Raw genomic sequence first — 22,679 nt, 5'->3', positions numbered from 1 at the left:
GAGGGGTTTCTGCTGTCCACACCAGTCACAGAGCAAGGGTCCCCTGGACAAGCTGCACCAAAACCCAGAGCTGGTCTGCAGGGATGTATTCCCAGCAATTTGCTACACATTCTGGCTTTGCTTTGCTTATGTGCTTTTCCCCAAAATATCACAACTAAACAAAGAAAATATCATCTCTACAGCCTGAAAAACACTGATTATCATGTAGCTGAGTTCTGTTCTTACCCCATAACAGCAACCTCCCTCCCATGCATTTCTCAAGCTGCTCAGTTAGCTATTGTTCTCTGCTATTTTCTTCAGAAGCTACATTGTCTTTTTTACTTTCTTCTCCTCTTCAGTCTTGTACATGAATAAACACTACACATCTTTTTTCATGCATTACCAACATCAAAACCAAACCTTTTCCTTTTTTCCCTATCAGGCAGAAACATCTTATACCAAACAGCTCCCTTTAGTTCTCTTCTTGGATTGCACTTGTTAAAAATGTCAAATCAGCTTCTACAAAAACAGAGAAGTAGGGAGGTTTGGCTTCTACCTACATATAAATACAGGAAGTAGAGTAGATAAAGCAGAAGCCAAAAACAAAAAGAGACTAATTTCTGACATCTCACCTCAAAAAAGCAGTACTGAAAGAGGCAGAGAAGGGCTGATAGGATTATTGTTGTGCAAAAGGATTTTCCTGCAAGGAATACATGGCCTAGGGCTAATCAAGATTTCTCCCCTATAAACAAGGGGGATGGAACAGAAGCCTGTTTTCTAAGGACATAAAGGCAGAAAAAGGTCCGTAATTGCCTCTTCAAGTAACAGAAACATCTGAAAGTTTGTGTGCTAGGTTTAAAACTAACTAGAAGAGATGCTTGGTCTCTCTAGTTAGGAGATAAAATGTGCAACTTCTTATTGCCACATAACAGAGCTCAAAGTACACCTGATTTCAAAATTGATAAAACTATTGTGTGGAAGAATGATCTATCAAGGGTTACAAGAAAGATTCAAAAATATTAAATTCAATTATTAAAATTCAAATAACTCAGAGTCTGATATCTGATATAGAACTAGACAAACCAATGTTTCAGACAATTTTTGCTAAGCTCACATCTGCTGTGCAGAATGGAAATATTAGATTGCAAGATTAAACAGTAAAAATAAAAGGCTCAGTGAATTTTTAATTTTGCAAGGATTTTTTTTTTTCAGAATAATGTAGACTTCCCTCTTAAAGAAGTTGTATATCTAGTGTCAGTAAATACAATAATTTTCCACTATAACACTAGGACTCGCCATCAGTGCAACGGGCAACTCCATGGAGTTACAGAGTAACCAAAAAAGTTCAGTGTATATTATATGACAGATCTATTCAACACCTCCATGGAAAAATAAGAATATTTAGGTTTCCTATGAAAAAGAGAAGGTAGGAACAGGCAAGAATTGATCTGTTCTGGTTACGTATCTGGTAACACAACAGCTGATGATGAAAAATGTTGGTGACCACAATTTACACACTTTGTGAACTATAAAATACAGCAAGAGCACACTCAGCTCAAGCTGCAGATGTTTAAAACAACCCCTTAGAAGGTGTGTGCAGAAACCTTGGGGGGATTTCAGAACTGGAAATCCACAGTTGAAGTATAAGTGCAGAGAACAATCTCCCCTGCTCAACCTGGAACTACCACAACCATTGGCCTTGGAAGGAGCAATAGAAGGGAGTAAAACCAGGAGGATGAGAGATGAAAATTTGGCTGTATACTTTTGGTCATTAATAACACTGCTAAAGATAAGCAACATCAGACTAGAGAAATGCAAAACATACAAGGACAAAATAAAGAAACAGCCTCATGAATTTTCTTTTAAAAATTTACTCTATTTGCATACAGCACAACTGAGAGAGTCATCTGAAGAAAAAGTCTCAGCTAGTATTTTCAGAAGACAAGAGCTGAGGGGCGAAAAAACAACTAATTATGGACATTAATATTACAGGGTTTTCAACTTAATAATGAGGTTATGTCAGAGTCTCCTCCTTGGAAGACAACCTGAGAAGTATTTCAATGCATTGGCATTATCAATGCACAGAACATGGTCCCAGCATAAAATCCATCCACGTGGCTCACCTTGGCTCAAAATGCTAAACTGCATAAATCTTTGAAATAAAGGCTAAAGCAGCATAGGTGCATTTACAGTAGGTTATGCTGTAAGAGAAATGTGACACTGTAGAAATAAAATACTTTTAAAACAGTTTTTCTAATTGGGGAAAGATTTATAACACCATCATCCTCAGTTGTGGCACAAAGAATTAGAGGCTGATGGGATTTTCATTTCAAAAACCAATCACAACTTAATTAAACTCGTTCCATAGCTTACCTCACCATCACAGATTTATGCCCTATTTCTAGTCTACTTTTTGCTTCCATCTCACTCCACTCAATTTTGCAACCTCCTCCCCAGCTACACCCTGATGTTTCCAGTTCCCAAGTACTACAGAACAGACTGCACAAACTGTTTCTTTTCTTTTTCAAGAAAAGGGGTAAATTAAGCCTCCACCACCCTGGGGGTGTGTGCTTTCCTTTGTTCATTGGGTTACTCTCAGCAACCTCCTACTCCCCATCATTCCAAGGAGCAGTGGTACTGAACAATGCACACAGCCTTCTGACAGCCTTGGTAGCAAAGCCAAATCCATGCAGGATATAAAGGATATAAAATCTCACCCCTCCAGGTCTGTTTTCCTCCAAGTAGAAACTACAGGGGCCATGGGTACTGGCTGCTCATGGCCATCCACCGTACCCTCATCCTTCCACACTCAACCTCCTCTAAATTTCAGGAATAATGAAATCCACACAGATCCAAGTCCTATTCTCAAAACTGAAGAATCTAGTTTTTACTTCAAGTGACTTTTATATTCTCCTATAATTACCATAGTCATATTTAGCCACTACATACACAAGCTTAGGAAAATTTGTCTTTTGGGATGGGACAGGCCAAGAAGAAGGCTGACATAGTTCTGAGTTGCATCAACTGTAAAAGCCATTTCCAAACTGTGAGTACTCAAGACAATAATTTTTTAATTTTATGAAAACACTAACCCTTCCTTCCACCTTCTAACAATAGTTCAGAAATAATTGTGCCAAAACTTTCAGCCATGAGTAAGCAAGTATTAAACAAGTATTCCCAGGAAAGCTAACATGTATCTTTTTTCCTCTTATTTGACTACAAAGACATTTTACAGATACTTTACAAATTATGCAAGGCTTTCATAAAATGAATTTTGTCAACTTCTTACAATTTGCATAGATACAAGGATAACCTGTTTATGCCTAAGATTCATGATAGCCACTAAAAAGAGATCTTTATCTGCTGGCAGAATTTGTGAACTCAAGGTTAAAACACAAAGTGAGCAGAGAACTTGGAAACTATTGATTTATTAATCCATAATGCAGGAGTGCCTAAAGTGCATTTGTGTTTGTTGGGTCTTTTTTATTAATTTTATTTTTATTCCACAGTCTCACCATTTCATAAATCCTGTTAAATTTTCAGTGTCTTGGTATAAAAAAAAATTGGTATGGTTAAATTAGTCTAGTTCATTAGTAAGTATTTCTAGCCCCTAAAATAGTCACATGAAACTGTTGAGGATACATTAAGAAAGAGGACATTAAATACCTAGATCACACAGTGACACTGGAGAAGGTAAGCAGAACAATGCAAAAAATTAGTAATTCAGTCTTGGATAGTTTTCATTTGGAGTGTAAAATTTAAATGGAATTTTCTCCAGGCTCTTTACACAATCAGAAGTAAATAAATAAAACTTCTCTCTTCTGTCTTCTAACGAAACAGAAACCAGCAACTCCAGTTGTCTTTAAAGCCATTACAATAAAGTTAGAAATATAACTGTTTTGCTGTAAAATTATGTACATATACTTAGCTTAATGGAAAAAAAAAAAAGAAGAAAATGTCTTGAGAATAATTTTTCTTTTTTAACTAGAAATTTAAAATAAATGGCAGGACACATTCTAGCAGGGAGGAAAGAACAAGAACTTTCAGAATAATCAGCTTCAAGCCTTTTATAGATTTAGTATGATTTTTAGATTGGCTTTCAAGTGTGCACATTAGTACAGCAAAAAAATCTCAATTTAATGGCAAGTGTAGAAGCTATTGAAATACTGTTATGTGAATTCTAAACCAGATTTTGCTACTTTTACTACAGGAAAACACTCTCTAATTGTGTCTCTTATTCACCATCTCTCAAGTATTCCATGAAGACAACTTTGCACATGTAGGAAGCCCCACTAACAGGGGATTCTGGCATTGCCAAGCCCCTGGGTACCACAGCAGGAGCTGTTCCTGGAGCCTCCCCAAGCCATCCCTCCTCACTCAAAATCTGAGTCCTTTCAACATGGAACTAAAAGCACAAGGGTCCCCAGCTGAGTTTCTTGCTTACTCTCATCAGCAGTGCTGGGTAAAGAGATGAGAGTAAACTTCCTGCCCTTGCCACTGCCTGATCTCTGGCCATTCCTGAATTTAAAACCAGGAGAAATCTTCCAAGTGAGGCTCCCTTAATTTTGCTTCCTCCTTGAAGCCTGTAAATCATCTCATGATTAAATGAACGTTTCAAAACTGGTTGAAAGATGGTTTAAATTGAAGTTTTTTGGCAGTCTCTCTCCCCTCTCTCTGATGGTGATAACAACTCAAATACTTTTCAAGAAATCAGTGGTGATATTTTATATTCCAAAAGCCTGAAGTTTATCCCTCTGGAATCCAGAAGAGAAGAGATAATGAGCTGGTATTATTTTGTGCCAGCAGTACTCAAAAAGTGAAGCCAGAAAGCAAAAATCCTGCTTAAAATGCAGTAATTTTCTTCATGTAAATACAGTAAGATCCTGCACAGCACTTTTTTCATGCTTTGTTCATAAATCATGGTATCTAATAGCACCACACTAGTACAACGATGCTGGACTGTCAACTATCCAACAGATTTAAAAACTTGCAAATTTGAGGCACAAAAGGAGACAAAACATTTACTTTCTTAATAATGAATGAGAACTGCAAAATTGCCTGATTACAGGGCTTTTTTGTTTGTTTGTTAATACTGTATTATCACATTTGTTTCAAAAGAACTGGAAATTCTGAATTCATTCTTAATTCTTAAGAGAAGATCTTACAAATGAAACACACATGGCTACTATAAACTCTGAGCATTGCACACTTTTGAGGGATGGATGGAATCCCAAGTGACAAAAGCAGGAGCCTTCTGCTCTCCACTCATCTCCAGGTAGCTTCTGCCTTGGCTATTTAGATGCAGAAGGTCTGTGACACAGGGAACTGTATTTTCCTTACAGAAGTTCAGCTCTCAGAAGTAAACAATATTAGCCACCCCATACCTAAACCTTTCCTATCCAAGGTGTCCTCTGATAGCAAAGCCAAGCCCAGATGGAGGAGACACCAGAGGCTCACTGTTAAAGGGAGGAGCTGCACAATGCGGGGTTCCCCTGAGGCTGCTCTGCATCCAGAAACAGCCCCAGATGGCACCAAGAGCCTGAACAGTGCAAGAGAATAAACTTATTAAAATCCACAGGCACCAAAGTGTGAGCAAACATCTCCTAGAGTGCTGGAGGACAGTTTCAGAGCTGGAATGATCTGGAAGGATGAAATCTCTTGCCAAGTTTTATGTGTCAATATGGTAAATGCTGTGCTAACAGACACAGAGCCTGGCAAGCACCAGGTTTTGTTTCGTGGGTTTTTTTTGTTGTTGTTTTTTTTTTTTTTTTTTACTTATTCAGGCTGGTGGTTTTACAAAATGTCATATATATTTGTTGGTTGGTTTTTAGCCCAATTAATTTGACATTTTAATTCAGCTGAGGCTTTCATTAATATGAGCTAGTTAATGTGGATAGGTAAGAGGCCCAGAAAAAAAAATCAGAACAACTACAATTAGAAAAACAAGCATTAAGCAGAAAACCATCTGGGACACTGTACAGCCCCAAGTGAAATATGAAATACAGCATGGTTGCCAAACAGATGCTTACCACAGTACAGAGCATAAAACAGCCAGGGCAGAGCAAGCTCCCTGGTCTCAACCAGATGTGATGCACCCAGCTTGGACACTGCCATGGCAGAAGGGATGGGAGTCAGCCTGGAAAACCCAGGGAAGCTCAGCAAGAGCAGTCCTAGCAAACATTAACTATGGGAAAAACCAAACTAACCTTCACAGCAACCTTTCAGCTGGGAAGAAGGGCTGCTGTAATGGAGCAGTCTGTTTTCTGTGCCATAAGGGAATGGAAATGCTGGGCTTAAATTGTAGAGGGAACAATTCAATATCCATTACCAGGAAAAAATAAAATTATTCCTTCCCAAAACAGCAAAGAGGAAAAGCACTGCCTGGAGGGAATGAAGAATGCCCACCACCAGGGGTGTTTTAAATTTGGAAGGTATGGCAGCTCCAGATCTAGATGGCAGAGCTACAATGGAAAATCTTCCAAATAATCTCCAGCTCCTGGGTCCGAGGCACCCACATCACACTTACAGCTTCACCAGAGTCACTGCAGGGACCAAGACTTTAACCTATATACACCGCCCTCCTGCACTGGAAAGATTTAGGAAACCAATAAGGAGATTAAGAGGCTAAAAAATAAGCATCTAGTGCCATTTTAACTGTCCAGGGTTATCCAAGGAAGTTGCATAGGGCTGGCAGGTGACCCTGTGGAGCAGCAGCTAGTGACTGCAAGGAAAGGCAGCCAGAAGGCCAAGCAAGCATGATAGGATTCACAAAAATTCACAATTCACAAAAAATTGTCCTACAACATTGATTGCATAGACATCCATGAAGATATTCATCTTAAATCCAAAAATTCTGAGGACTTCTTTTTAAAAAAATAGTTTAAACTCAACTGCTTCATAAAAAATATGGCTTTTCTAGAGTCCTCTGTCCAACAAAAAAATGTTGGCAGGATGCTGACTGTTTGCACTGAAGTCTTTAATAGCCTATCCCCCTTCCCATGATAAATATTAATTAAATAACAATGTGTCTGGTGACCCTCCAGACATTCAGCATTGTAGTAGTTTAATAAAACCATATCCCTCCCATGTCCTTGCAAGCACTACTGACTCAAGTTTATCCTTGTTTTAATGATTGCCTTGAAAGAACATGAGAGGCACACACAACAGATGGCACCACCTGGAGATGTAATGAAGACATTCTGACAAGATTTTAGTACTCCTCTGTTCCCCCTAGTCCCCCTATGCCATCATCTTCTGACTTGATTGCAATTGATTATAGAAAGGGTTTAATCATTTTTAGCTTTGAAAATTTAAAATTATACATTTCAAAAGAACATTCTCATGTAAATGATAGGTAGTTAACTTTTTCTATAGTAGATTTTATTGAGGATTTCTGTTTCCTTTGCATTTAGAAACCTTCAGCTTAGCCCAAATCCCTGCTATATCTCAAAGAACTATGCCAGTTCTGCAAAAATCCCAGTGAGAAATGGCTTTGTCATGGAAAAATTGCAGTTAAATTGCAGTAGTCAAATCTAAGAATGTCTTTACAACAATTTTCTGTAGGTTTCAGTGAGAAGTTATATATAAATGATTTTAAAAATGCATGTTTTTCATGTTTGAAACCAAAAGAAATGTAAGTAAGTTTAAATTTTAGGACAGGAAAACCCTCTTTTCACTGGAAAATCATGGGTTTATGAAAAAATAAAGTTGAATTTTCCTGTTCACCCACAAAATAATTTCAAAAAAATCTAAGTATCTTCACTTAGAAAATCTGACTATAGCTTCAGAATTGAAAGACTGAAAGCACATTAAGAATTGAGGGAGTGTAAGCAGCAAGCACAAAAAAGGGCATTTTTAATATTGCTACCAAAACTTTTCAGGCCAGCAAACTGGGATGGAACAGCAGTGGGGTAAACAGAGATCCCTAGAGGACTTGGACTGTCTTCCCTGTGCTGCTTGTGAAGTGTTTTACCATTTATGAGTGACCTTTCCCAAGGAGAGCATCTCTGCAGCCAGACCCAGACAGGCAGCAGCAGAGACAGAGCTTGCTGACACCATGAAGTGGAAAAATTAAATGTAAAACAGACTGGTTACACAACACCTGGCAAGAGAATTAATGCAGAACATAAAAAAGCCCCACCAGAAATATATTTTTTCATGTACAGATTCCTTGTTTCACCACCCAACCCAAAGGGGTCTCCGGTAGGGAGCACCATAGCTCCATTGACAGTCCCCAGCTTAGAAACTGAATTGAGGAAACTTAGCAAGAAAAGCAATTTGGAAGAATGGCCACGTAAGAAATTCTCTTGTGAACTTCTTTTGCACATAAAAAGACATAATTTAATCCATATATTTCAGGCAAAAGCAGATGACCTTTACTGGCAATGACACCCAAAGCTATTAAAACCGAAAGAAAAGTAGGAATTCATCTCTCCTTTGTATTTTTAGCAGCATGGGCAATGGAAATCAAATAAAATTTTAAATGTGGCAACAAAATATTTGTGGGCAAAATGCATCTATATGTATAAACAGTAACAAGCATAAAATTAAAACTATTCTTATTTTTGTTGACAGCCCATATTGCTTTCTGAACTGCTACTTATTAAATGATTCAATACTTGGCTTTCAAACACTGCAGGCAATTTTCTCCCCTTGAACTGAAATTTAAAATCAGGATATAGAGGTTTTGTATCCCATCATTTTTGTTTAGAATACAAACTCACTTCTGCAGGGGAGTTGCTTTTGCAAATGAGAATTGAAAAAGCTTTATTTACTAAATTTTAAATTTTAATTAAGGAACATGCTCAGAAATTAACACATCTACTCCAAGTTGTTTATGTAAGGTAGTCATAGTTTTGAGCATAATTGGGCAGCACTTTTAGGTAAGCTCAATCTGAGTTAACAGCAAAATCACTGCCTTGGAGGCAATGGGACAAGTAGACAAGGCATAAAATGCTGATGGTCCTCAGTCCACAGGAGTGCAAATGCCCAGTCAGGTGCCACAGGAAGGCTCAAAAGGGAATTAGGAATGAAAAATCAGACTATAAAAACAAAGCTCAGGAAAAGTAGACATTTCACTAACCTACTCCAGTGTCTGAGCATGCATGGACTGTGTTGCCCAGAAGGATGTCAGGCAAAAAAACCCAACCCCCTACTTGTTAAATGCTCCTGGTTGCACAGGACTGACAGTGGATGCAGTAAGTCAGAATAACACCCTCGGTGTCCCAGAAGGTGCTGCACTTTGTGCTATGCAGCAGTTTCATATGGAATATGTCTAATGTGAAACATTACCTCAGTTTCTCATAACTCTGCTTATTTAAAACCCTCCTGGGCATTAATTCCAGAGGGGAAGATACAGTAAATCTTAATGCTTCCTCCCTTGCCTCTCAGTGAGGATAAAACTAGGTGGCCAGACAACAGGACACCACTAATGATGTCCTCTCTAAAATGGAAAGAGGCTGTCAAAAAAGCAAACTGCCCTATTAAATTCAGCCACACATCCTCATCAACTCCAGGGTGTGCAATCCAGGCTTCGTGTGTTATTCATCCTGACTCCCACATTTCACTGTTGCCTAAAACCTGCCAAGTGAAGACACTCTGCCTAAAATGCAGGGAAGCAAAGCCTAGAAGTGTACACAGGGTACCATTTCACAACATAGTGTTTAATTAGCAAACATTGATCCTTCTGAGACATACCATTTGCACCATGCATTGCAGCCCCCTCATTACAAAGAGGGAAGCCTCCCTAGACCTGTATTTTAGAATTTGAAATACCTGACCTTATTGAGAGTATATTTTTCGCTGGCAATAACTCCTTCTTGAAAGCAAATCTGCGTAGGATGTCCCATGGATACACCTTGGGCACAGTGCATGATACTTGCTGCCAGTCATGGGAGTCCTTAGCTCCTCTGTCCTATTTTGTGAAAGCACTGCCACCTTGAATTTAATTTCTGCAACTGGGAAGTTGCAACATGGGAGAAATTGTTCTGAGTTTCCCTTATTCTCTGGCTGGTTTGTAGTTTTTTATTGGGAAAAAAAAGAAGAAAACCTCTCAGGCTTGGTACCTCAGCACAGTCATTTGGTACCTGTTTCAGTGACCAGCCCTCCCTGACATAAAGGAGAGCTTTCCTGAAACCCTTCACAGGGACTGGACATCTCTCAGAGCTGCAAAATGCCAACATTAGCTCCTGCTCTGGCCTTTGACAGTGTTTTCAGAAGTTTAGGGTCAAAAGGCAGGTTTCAGAGACTGGAGCATGAGGCTACTGTGTTCCTCTGGGGCAGCATTCACAAGACTGTGTGGGACCAAGCATGGGATGCCAGGAGATGCTGGAAACTTGCACAAGAGATTGTGGTGATGCAGCAAAATGCCAGGGATCGTCTGTGAGTTTGCCCAGCCTTCAGAAGCCCTGTGAAATCTTTCAAAGGTGGCAGAAGTCACAGGAGGGAGATTGTAGCATCTTGTAAACACTCTGGAGGGTGAAACCAGTGCAGCAAACAAGCGGCTCTCAGCCATTAATTGCCCCAGAAGGGCAGCCAGTAATTTGTTAGAATTTATGTAAAACTTTTTTACAGTTGTCCATGCTATACAGAAGGTATTATCTGAAATTAAGATGATGGGGTAGCAACAAAAAAAATCCTTGAACACATGTAAGGAAAAACAATAGTATTAAGAGTGCAGAAAAAGGACTGAAAACTTGCAGAACAAAGAGGGAAGAAACAACACAGAAGGAAATGAGATTTAACACTGCGAAGACAATCTAAGTGATTTCTTCCTGCTGCAAATCCCTTTTCAGACTCAAACACAGACATTTGTGCTTTTCTATCCATGTTCCCTGAATAAATTTGTATGGAGCCAGCACAGTGGAAAATTCCCTTGCACACTGCTGCAGGTCCCAGGTGTGAGTTCCCTGGAAAGTGTGCCAGTATTACCCCAGCCAGCCCTGCAGCACCTGGAGCCAGCAGCAGAGCTCCTGTCCCAGCACTCTTGGGGCAGATGACAGCACCTGAGACTTCCCCAGACACGGCTGTTCTCCAAAGACTTTTTCAGGGAGTATGCAAAAAAGGTGCAAGATTTCCTGCAACTAAGTTGACTTAGTTGGCTTGCAGGATCAACAGCTAGCTACACCCTGCAGAGAGCTAGTAAACCCTAGTAATGCACAAACCAGAGAAGTCTTTGAAAATGAAGGAACCACCACCAAAGATCATTTAAAGAAATAAAGAAAAAACTGAAACAAGCTTTCCTGGGACAAAACTTGGAAGCAGTCTCTCTAGAAGTGTTCTTTGCATTAAGTGGCAGAATCTGTCAAAACAGAGTGCAGACAGAGGTGGAGCCAGAGGGGAAGAGGGTGACAGTGTCATGATATGCTGCTGTCTCCTATTACCTCCCACTAGCAGAAAACAAACCTGAAAAGCCCAACTTTTCCTTCACAACTGAATCACAGACATGCAAACACTGAGCCACAGCCTCCAACCTGCCCTCTGTGTTCAGGCTGCCTCTGAACAGCACAGCAAGGGGCATGCTGGTGCTGCAGGTCTGAACGTGGTTTGCCACTTGCATAATCAGGAACAAACACATGAAAAAGCTCAAATATCCCACAAGAGAATCCTCTTTGATTACAAAGCAAGAGATCATTACAAAATGGTGTCAATATGGAACATCTAAATGATTTACACAAAAGTCATTTGGGAAATAAAGCAATCCATTAAGGATTAGCAGTGCAATGTTAATGTGATATAACAGGACAAAAATAAGCACCTGAACACACAACAAAGTTAGGTCCTGACAGATAAACACAGGAAAGGACAACCCATATTTTCAATTTGTCATATATATCTAGGCATTATAGAAGAGTTGAAACACAGAACTATTTACAGGGTCAGTAAAGTCTTGAAATATCTATTTAAGACATAAAGTGGTGACTGTCTGAGAGAAGATGCTTAATTGTTGCAAATCAGCGTAACTTTAGTACAAAATCAACAGAAATATGTTAAATTATAGCAGCTGGGGACAGCATCTGAAAAAACTGTGGAGCTCCTAGTTTGTGGTGCAGTTATTTGAAAACAATTCTGCAAGAGAAGTTGGAAGAAACAGGACTGCATTTTACTATCTAATTTAAATTCAGGTGGTTCTAACAGTGAGAATGTAACAACAGAAAGCTGAGAGAACAAACTTTTGGCAATGGCATCTGACAACAGCAAAGGAGCTGCATTCTTGTCTTGCACAAAAAGCAATAGGAATGATTAAGCTTTAAAACACACACAAATACACACAAGAACACACATAATCATCCAAGAGCCCAGAACTCTGTCAGGATCACAAACGTGTAAGGCAAATAAATATATTTAAAAGATTCTGATACCACATGAGGAAACATTCAACGTGAGGTTAAAACATTTCTGAAAGAGAGAGGATTTCCTTTCTCCAGCCAGTTGCAGTGTTTCATTTTCCCAGAGCAATGGAAGTGAAGGAGGCAGCGAGGTAGCACACACAAGGTAGTGACTTAGCAGATGTAAGCAAACCTCTCAACTCAGAAACTGGATTTTACACTTAGGAACACCATTTGCAGGAAATCCTCCTGCCTTTTAGTGGTAAGGGCATTGGAAAAAGTCAGTTTTGCAAACAGAACATTGCAGTCATAGCAACAAGCAATTCAACAGTTAAACTTTTCAACAGACAAGACAGTATTTTACTTCTGAGTAAAATTTTACTCTGAGTAAAATTTCAAGGTCAACAACTCATCATGAGCACTTGACCTGTCTAGCTGGTCATCAGTGACTCAAAAATAATCTGTTAAAGCTTCAACCAAGGAAACCTCCCCACTCAAATAAAAAATATAAGCATGTATATACAGGGAGATCACTTCAAACATTACACCTTTGTTCTCCTTTTCTGGAAATTAGTATAGAAGGATGGAGAAACACCCCAGATGATTAAATCAAGCACTAGCCTTTTACTAGTAATTAGCATGCTACAAAATGCTACAAGCAGGTACACAAAGGCATTGAAATTGACATTTAAACCACCTAAAAAAGCTCTTAGACCTTGCAATGGTATCTGTAAGTAGTGCCCAAACAGCACAGCAAAGCCGGTGGAAAGTCTCCTTGACCCTTTCCATTTCAGTAAGGACATTTTTAGAAAAAATTTTTGTATTTCTATCAGTAAAAACCCATTTGAAAACCAAATCTGAAGGCTAAAAATAGGACAAAATGTGCTGCACGGCTGATGAAATTTAACCCTGTTAATTAGACAGCTTCATTTCAGTTCAGTAAGAATCTAATACTACCCTAATAAATGTATCAGCTTTTTGCAAAGTTAACACAATTGAAATAGTGCTTTTTTAAACTTTTAATGGCATCAAATTTAATATCTGCAAGAGAAGCCACTGTTTTCTCAAAGCAGCAGAAGAAAGTAAAGAATTGGAGATGTTTAGAAGGTAATGCCTAAAGCATAAGAACAATGGAAAACTTTTGATCTCTCCTAAGTACACCAAATAACATCCACATTAATTTTAATGCTCAACAAAGGTGCTAACTTTAATGAATCAACTTAGGTAGATGGTTAATCATACAAAGCCTTCATTACCCTTTCCTCTCTCTTAACCATTTTTGTACTTATTTACTGCAGTGAAAAAGCTGAATTTGAAGGAATAGATAGCAGAGACTCTTGGAGAGCTTCAAAGGGCTATGCTGCCTTTGTTGCCTCTTCAGATAACTTAATTGCAGTGCAACCCCACAACTCATGAGTGCAGGCTTCACCAACTGACCCTACAACCTGGGTGTGGACTCAACGTTGCTAGCAGCACATACTGAGAAGCTCCACAAATGACAGTGAAGGACAGAGCATGAAACAGACACAAAAATGTGTTTACATGTTCAGGAGGGGCAGGGACCTTCTGTAATCCCTGGTCATTTGGATTATGTTTGATAAGTAGGACTAACATTCATGGAGTTTTTGTGCCAGGTGACTGACAGTTACTCAGCATTATGGGGTTTTTTTAAGCCTTGCTGGTCACAGTTGTTCTCTATAGATTTTTTTTTTATTTGAAATGCTTTTTAAATTTCTTTCCTTATAAATCACAATGAGAGGAACTGGGAAAATACCTTCTCTTTTTCAACTTCTTACAGATTTTGGGATGTCTTTTGACCTGCCTGCTCGGATACTGCACAATCACAGCCTGACTCTGCACTCCAGGATTTACCAAGAGGTTTTTAAGCTCAGATGGGGTTGGCTGGAAATCTTACCAAGTATGTCCCTTAAAAACATGTTTTTACTGGAGGAGGATACTGTGCAAGTGTAAACATGAAGAAAAGCATGGAAGCAAAATCCATTTAAGCTGAGGATTACTAGTAGAAGGGGATTGGTGACCAGCCTACAGGGAAATGTCTGGGGATTGAGAGGTCATGCGGCATTCTGGTTACTAGGCCTCATACACAAGGCAGACCAAAGAGGTGTGCAACAAGGGCGACCCGGTAAAACATGGGGAACGTTGAAAGACTGTAGGGGATTTTTGATAGGAAAAAGGAAAAACAACCTCTACATTACACAAACAGGACACTTGAAAAGCCACAGAAATATCCCATACTTACTTTTATCTTCCTGGTTTTCTTCTGCTGCTTTGCCTTCCTCCTCCTCCTCCACCTCCTTCTGCTGTGCTTCTTCGTGGTGGTCGGCAGCGCCGACCGAGAGGCTCTGGCAGCAGTGGTTGAAGCCGCTGTCCCGGGGCAGGGTGAAGCTTCGGGGCTTTCCCCCGTTGCCGTTCAGCGCCTGCATCCGCTCGCCCTCCACCAGGGGGAAGGGGCCGTAGTGGTCTTGCAGGTGGCACTTCTGGGTGGGCAAGGTGGACTGCCGCCGGTGCTCGGGGGACACCACGGCCACCTCGGAGAACACCGAGTCCTCCAGGGGCAGCGTCTGCAGGTAGTGCAGTCCCGAGCTGGTGAGCGGCGTCTCGATGAGGTCCTGCCAGGAGCGCCGCTGGCTCGCCGTCTTGCGCACCGGGGACTCGGTGGCGCTGCCGGCCACCTCCGGGCGGAACTCCTCGTGTGACGACTGCGACTGCGACGTCTCCGTGGACGACAGGCGGCTGTGCTTGGGCTCCACGTAGGGGCTTGTGCAGCTCATCTGCAACGGCAGCAAGGAGCAGCCTTCAGATCAATCCACTCTGAGAGATGCTCCTAATTACAGAATTACAATGTCGCTTCTCCTTATCAGCCATGGCACCCAGTTCATTGATAAGTCGCAACCTGACCTAATTAACCTGTCCTGATCCTAATTTTAATGCATACCCATGTCTGTATGTCACAACAGTAGGTCAAATACTGATAGTTATTCATAGTAAGTATCTTTACTATGTCACTTAATCTATAAAATAAGCCATGAAAATTTGCATAAAACTTTGCAAAATATGGCACTATGGAAGACATAGACCCGATTCATGCAAAACCTTAAAAATGCTCTCCAAATGCCTGTTATTCTATTTTGCTTATTTGGAATCATGCTTGAAGTGCTTCAGTACTGCCATTCAAAGGTCTATAATTTTGTAAGATAAAGTACTGCCTTCAAATTAAACATCATGAATGCTCTCTTTCCCCTGTATTTCCCCATTGTTAATTCCAAAATCCATATCCAAATAAGATGCATTAGTTAACACTAAGTATGCAGAGATGAAAGTTCAAATTTAGAGTGGAAAGTAAGCTACAGGTCTATAATGTAGTTTTATATCAACAACTGCTTCAAGCAAAATAAGCCCCCTTTTTTCTAATTTATATTTCTCTATAAGAGAAACCTACTTTTTCACAATAAGAGAACACCTGGTACTGCTCTTTGCAATACAAGACAGAACATTTTTATGCTGGCATTTCTCTGGAAATTCAAGTGTAATTTGTTACTGTAATGCTTCATAGAACAACTGCTGGAGCCTTAGAGAAGAGTCTGTGTTGTTGTTCCTGAGGCAATATTTTCTCAGAAAGTTGGTAAGAGGGTGGTGAGGGATTGCATGGATGAGTAGCTGTCCATCATGAATGAAGAACAAGAAGAAAGACTTCTGTAATTTAATCTATTTTGTACAGCAAGTGGGATTATAAATCCCTATTCTCTACAAACCAGTGGAAACAGCAAAGGTGGCCATTGAAGTCTGCAATCTGTGTTGCTTAACCAATGCCTTCAGTCAAGCACTGACTAAAAACCTCATGGTCAAGCTCCATCCTGGGTGCATGATTGTAACCCTGGGCAGGAGAGCAGGCAGGGGTGGCCCTTTGGGCACACATTCCATTGCTAGGGAGCTGCAGGTGTGGCCTTTTGGGCACACATTCCCTTGCCAGGGCCAGCTGCAGGTGACTCACCGAGGGCGGCCGTGGGTAGGTGTCGTACGGGGGCGGGGGGCTGTCCTGCTTCGGCGTCGATGGAGTGTCAGCCTCCTCCTTGTCACTCTCGCTCCAGTAATCTACGGGTCACACAAGGATCAGGTCAGAAACTGCCAGCGCATTTTGATGCAGTTTTGTATCAGAGATGCGCTTTCACAAAAGCAACATGAAATTTCTCCTTTGGTATTGGTGGCAGTGAAATACTAATGCTGATGCTGTCAGTCTTACCTGTTATAACTTGGAATTGTCTTAATCTAAAGAGGGAAAATCTAAACATTATGAGGTATAATAAACTTAATGTCCCATTACAGAGCATGTCCCATTACGTTGGACAACAACGTGAAAATGAGCCACAGATTTAACTCTTGTGCACACCATATAAATGCAACAGGCATATAAAATACTCTTAATATGTGTATCAGACTTTCCAATATTTATACAGCCACAAAAATAATTAAGATTAGATATTTATTGGCTGAAAAATCCTGCAATGTTTTCTGAACTGAAATTATTAAAAACATAGTTTTGCTAAAGTCTTGTTGACTGCAAATAACAACAACAAATGTATTTAACCAACTGGAAAACCAAACAGGTAGGAGTTATTGCACCCATGAATAATCAGTGCTATTTTTCTACCCTTTTTTTCCATTATTTTCTACCAGTCAGACATGTTTTTCAGTTCAATTTCTAATAACAAACAGTGGTATTTAAGGCAAGACAAAGAAAAATTTTATATCATACATCTGCTTCATAAACAGCTGCTGCCCTGTTGTTCATGCAAGAACATAAAGGTGATATGGTAAGGAAAAATATGACAATGACATTTAAGAACAGAATTCAAAAAGAAGGATGAGAAAGTATAAAGGACATAGATTTTGTGGGTTAAGTTTATGGTTTAATTAAAACATTTCATCTTTTCAGGAAATCAAGTCTTGGCCAAGCTTATTTCAAAGGGGAAAACACAAAGAAGAATATATATGGGCATTTATTATGTTACAAATATTTTTTGATGTAGAACAGCACCTAACTAAAAAAAGGACATTGAACCTTAATATTTCCTGCAAAAAAACCCAAACAAACCCTAGTTAACTGCTGACTTGGTTCAAGACAGACAACTCTTAACATTTTTGCATGTTGTAAGACTTATGCAAACATTTCTGCTGTCACTTTGTTTCTGACTGCATCACCTCCCAGTATTTGGGTAAATCATTGTGTGACAGGACACTATAGCTCAGACTGCTCACAGATTAACCACAGACAATTTTCACTTCACATGTTCAACAAAGTGCATCATTACTACTCTCTCTTTGAAAAATAAGGAGAAAAAGACTGATTGCTTCTTCACAAATGGTCTAAACTAAAAATCTGATCTGGCACCACATGTAATTTTGTCTTTGATGATTTTCTCTTACGATTACTGTATTGTATGATCGCTGATCTACCATATTTAATCTTATTCAAGACTTAAAGCATAAACTTACCTTTAAATGACATCACCTTGAACAGGAGTCCCTATAGTTTTGTATTTTTTTAGATTTTAGTATTGGTGGGGACAGCCTTATTTATCTATCCAATTTTCCCACACAATAGCAATTCTGTTTTTACTCCAAGCCTTTTCATTGGCTTTCTGCAAGCTTACAGCTGAGACATTCTCTTGAAACAGTATAATAAATAAGTTGCATAAATAAAGCTTTTATGACTACAAAATAAAAAAAAATCCTAACAGATATGTCTCTAGACATCTGCAAATAATTATTTTCTGCTGAATGAAAGACTAAATCAGTGAAAACTCTCTTTCTAAATAAATCCTACTTTTAAGAAAACTTGTTTCCAGCAACTTAGCTGAAAATATTGGCAGGTAGGCATGTTTGCTCCTATTGCAGCAAAGCCTAATGGTGTGCTGTGTGGTGAGAGACCTGTCAGAACTGCATTGCTCAGTGACATTTCTGCAGACTTGGAGCTCAACTGTTTATTCTGAAAGCAAAAATTTAGCAGCCTCAGTGCAGGTTCCAATTTTGGCTAAAAATACGAAGGTGTTCTTCCTGTCAAATCCACATAAAAGAGAACACCGTGGGATGACGCTTTTGCACACCTTATCTCAGACAGGGAATTCTGTTGGCAGCCTATAGCTTGTTTTGAAAATTTCTGCAGTAACAGGGGTCAATTTTCAGATAAAATGTATGAAAATGGCTTCCCACCAATTTTTATAAATGCTCTGCTTTTGGCAACTGACTCATTAGAGTCCATGTAAAACATGTATGATGCTATGAAACAGCTGCTGTATCTCTCTCTGTAGATTTGTCCAATTCAATGATGGACAAGCTCTATGTATCAGGCATATCGTGAAAGTTTTCTCAATGACTAACAGACTGAATATTATATATAAACCAACACTGATCTTCCATTTCCTGAATAAATATACTCTATTTATATAAACTAGGGATTTTTTCCCTCTGATTTATGTGACTGGAAAGTATATAACTTCTCCATCCAAGGAAGTCCCTTGATGTATTGCTAACATGCATTGTATTTCACATGAAAAGTTGAAGGTATTTTTATAAAACTGTTCTGTACAGAATGTAACATTTTTTTCAGCAGTACACCCACAATTCGATGATTCGTGCATCTCTGAAGCTCTTGAAATATATTTATGAACTTTAGATTCAGAACCATTCAACTCTTAATTGAGACAGATTTGACAACTCCTGTTGAATTGTTTCAGAGGTATTATAAAGCTTTGCTGCAAAGGGCTGAACCACACAGAAAGAAAAGAGCTTTTGTCAAATCAAATATGCAGATGACAATTGGTACAGTCATTGAATATAGAAAATTCTAGCTTCACAGTTTCTGTAATTGCAAAAATGCTCAAATTGATAGAGAGGTTTTACTTTGCTAACTTTGCTAATTAGGGACAATACTGAGCTGTGTAATAGCCCTTGTGCTGGGGGCCAAGGAAAATCACCAGAGGCATTAAAACAGTGTAGGGCAGTGAGGGGACCATGTGATACTGCCTCCCACACTAAACACAACTAAGCAACACAAAGAGGAAACAGTTCTACCTACCTGCCTGCAACAAATCAACATGAGTGAATGGTGTTAGTGGTAATAAAGAACTCTGTCAGTGCCTAGGATGTAATTTGCATAGTCAGTGGGGATTCACTGATTATCTTCAATAGGGAGACATTTTAATAATAAGCTACATGAGGCCTGAATGCACATCATCTCATGTCTATCTGTATCATCTATTTTATTACACAGTGATTTCTTAGTAGCAAAAATATTTCTCCATGTCCATCTGGATTTTGAAAGGTGTATAATGCGTAATTGTGCACTTGGACACCATTAGCATAACATACACCTTTCACTTACTGCCCCACATGGCATTGTAATTCTGGTGCCAACCTGCTGTCAATAAAAATTGTAATTTGGCTTTGAATGCCAAAACAGAGGATTTCCTCGAAGACTCTGAGATTCAGAATTTGTTCACAGCCTCTTCAAGCAGTGACAACAGATGGTACACAGGTTCTTTTAACAGGTTACAGTAGTGCTGCTTAGGAAATATGGTTCCCAAACTGATTTCCAGGTCTGGTAAGACACTGAGAACATGACTGAAGAACAGTGTGCATGGTGCTGCTATCCTGGGCTGTGGGAATGCAGAGGGCCTGGTGTCAAAAATGACATGAGTTTTTTGGCCCAAAACCCAAAATCTTTCTGATGAAGGCTTCAGAGACACAGAATTAAAAACTGAGATTTTGACTGAGTGGGAAGCAGGCAGACAGGCATCTGAATAAGCTCTGGATCATCACAACCACTGCAATTTTCTGGTGCCTGCTGCTTGGTACATATGTTGAAAAGAGCATGAATTCAAAAGCTATCTGCTTGCCAAAGCAGATACTTAGATAGGAACCCTTCTGTGCATCCATGTCACTGGCAATTCCAAGAAACAGCCTCCACAACACAATTGAACTGACCCTTTCTTTTTTCTGTCTGCAATTACAATTTCTACTGAAACAGTTCAAAGAAAATCAACACATTATTTTATATATGCTGGTTTTTTTACCCATTAAATATTAGGCATAAAAAATAAACATGTAAAATGTTGTAAGCCTACAACTCAAAGTGAAATGCCAACAGGGCTGTAGCAACACACTGCAATACAATAAAACCAGTAGGAATCACAAAATTTAAGTGGCCTTAAAATTAAAGTCCTTAGAGTAAATCCAATTGACTCAACAGGCTTTAGAAAAATGGTTTTGTTCCCAAGACCAATTTCATGCACTCCTGCCCTCTGTGAATTCAAACACAAATGCAATGTTTCAAATATTTTTTTTAGCCTCCAGATTCTTAAGTTTCTTCTGATAAGGCACACAGATTCCTTGGTACCATACAGTGGAGCTTACTGGCAGTACATCTGCTTTTTTAGCTATCTTTTGCAGCTTCTCAGAAATAATCTCAGAAGTGTCTGCAGATCAGAGTCTGAAGGAATTAGTCAGAGCTCCTGTCAGAGAAGGAATTCTCTAAAGCAATAACAGCAATACCCATATGTGATTTGCTTTCAGATGATGAGAATGAGGCCTGATACACAGCAGGGAAAAGAGAACAGATGAACTTGTGATAAGAGCTGACAGAAGAAAACAAAATAACAACACATTACCTTGCTCTTGTTTGATCCTCTCTCTTTCTGCATAGCCAGCAGCAAGCATGTTAATTCTGTTGAGCCATCTGAAATAATATTAAAAAAACCAGTGATACCCATCTAGCCTCTTAATTTTTGCATGCATTTCTAGCAAAAACAAACCTAGAAGCATCTGAAGGAGATTAAGGACAATGTTATTTTTCATATCAGACAGCTGTTCTCTTTGATACTTTTATTCAGGGAGTCTCCAAAGATCTATGATTTTGCTGTTGAACAAACTGTTTTCACAGCAAGGATTTTGTTTCAAATGGAAAACCATGTATGATGTCAAACATCTGTAAAATAAAGGATTTAGAGATAATCAAAGAGTTGTTAAGTCTGCTGCTCACAGATATGCCATCACACAAATACTCCTGCTGTTCTGATTTCTTAAGAACAAATACCACTTTTCAGAGATTGAAGCAATATTTTAAGGCCTGAATTGGCAACTTAGCAGAGGAACAGAGCAGAAAATGGCAGAAAAAAGAAAAGGTTCACTCCCAAACAGACATTGTGGTTTAATTATGCCATTATGTTTTAGAGCTTACCTACAGTGCCATGTACAAAGACAAGGAGACATATCAGAATTCACTTTTGTGTTTGTGTCACAGAAATGCAGGGAGAAAGATAGTTGCTTCAATGCAATTCACATCTAAGGCTTTAATCCCAATTTAGCTTTGAAAAAATGCTTCCATAAACTGCACAAATTAAAAAAAACAACCTCAAACAAAACTAAACAAAAAACCCCAGTACCCAAACACACAAAAAAACCAACCAAAAAACGAACCCACAAAAAACCCAATCCAAAAAGCAAATAGGCTATTGCTGCTCTCTTCTAGTAGGGCTGTCATTGCCAAGCATACACTGAACTGTCTGTAGCAGGGCAGTTTCAACCTGTGCTCTTTCCCCATGGGGCTCTCAGTGTATTCATCAGCCAAATGCTTACACTGAATCAGGTCCTTCATCAACGAGGCTTTAAACCACCATGGCAATCTCCCGTGTTGTCCAGTCCATGGTAAACCTGGAATTACTTGCTCCAGTCATCCCATAGCCAGAATTTGACAGGCCTGGTTTGCCAACCTACTGGTTTGCAATTTAACTGCTAGGGTATACAGAAAGACAACTGCAGTCAGGTTTGGGTTTTCTTCAGGAATGGGAAACCCCCATGTCAGAAACCTGTGCCTGATGGGTTTTGTTTGCATACTGCATGCACAGAAACAGGATGTTTGTCTCAACAGAGGACATACCTTTGTAATGTCTCCTGCATGCCTGCCTTTGAGACATTGCAGTGCAGAGCAAGCATCAAATCATAAAATACAGTTGCTTTCCTAGAAATTAACTCCTGTCATCATGGAGTCAGAGAACTACAGAATGCTTTAGGCTGGAAAGATCTTAACAATCTTCTAGTTACAAATCCCCCTGGCATGGGCGAAGGGACACTTTCCAATGACTGCCACTGTGGTCAAACAGTGACCACATTTTTGATCCATAAACCATATTAATGATCCATAAATCATTGTAAATTGGGAAGAAAGCTAGGGATTTGCTCCTAAAGTGATTGCAGAATACTTCATGTTACCACACAATCAAAATTTCTGCCAGAAGAATAGGGAAGCTGAAGAGGACACTTCCAATTTGAGTTGTAATTGTTAGCAAGTGCCATACA

At 39.4% G+C, this 22,679-nt stretch overlaps 1 protein-coding gene across 5 annotated transcripts in view; it reads right to left on the bottom strand.

Moving 5' to 3' along the window:
- CNKSR2 (connector enhancer of kinase suppressor of Ras 2) overlaps positions 1-22,679 on the bottom strand; it is a 205,900-nt gene that overhangs the window by 25,262 nt on the left and 157,959 nt on the right. For all 5 annotated transcript variants that reach the window (XM_058800636.1, XM_058800632.1, XM_058800633.1 and 2 more), the window contains 3 exons: positions 20,993-21,060; positions 16,318-16,418; positions 14,566-15,097 (listed from right to left, as the gene is read on the bottom strand). In XM_058800636.1, the coding sequence (XP_058656619.1) occupies positions 14,566-15,097; positions 16,318-16,418; positions 20,993-21,060 (701 nt within the window). The remainder of the gene's footprint in view (positions 1-14,565; positions 15,098-16,317; positions 16,419-20,992; positions 21,061-22,679) is intronic.

The sequence above is a fragment of the Ammospiza caudacuta genome, chromosome 2 (assembly GCF_027887145.1).
Source record: "Ammospiza caudacuta isolate bAmmCau1 chromosome 2, bAmmCau1.pri, whole genome shotgun sequence".
Classification (NCBI taxonomy): Eukaryota; Metazoa; Chordata; class Aves; order Passeriformes; family Passerellidae; genus Ammospiza; species Ammospiza caudacuta.
Note: the sequence above shows the minus strand (reverse complement) of the source record. Positions and strands in the feature narration are given on the sequence as shown.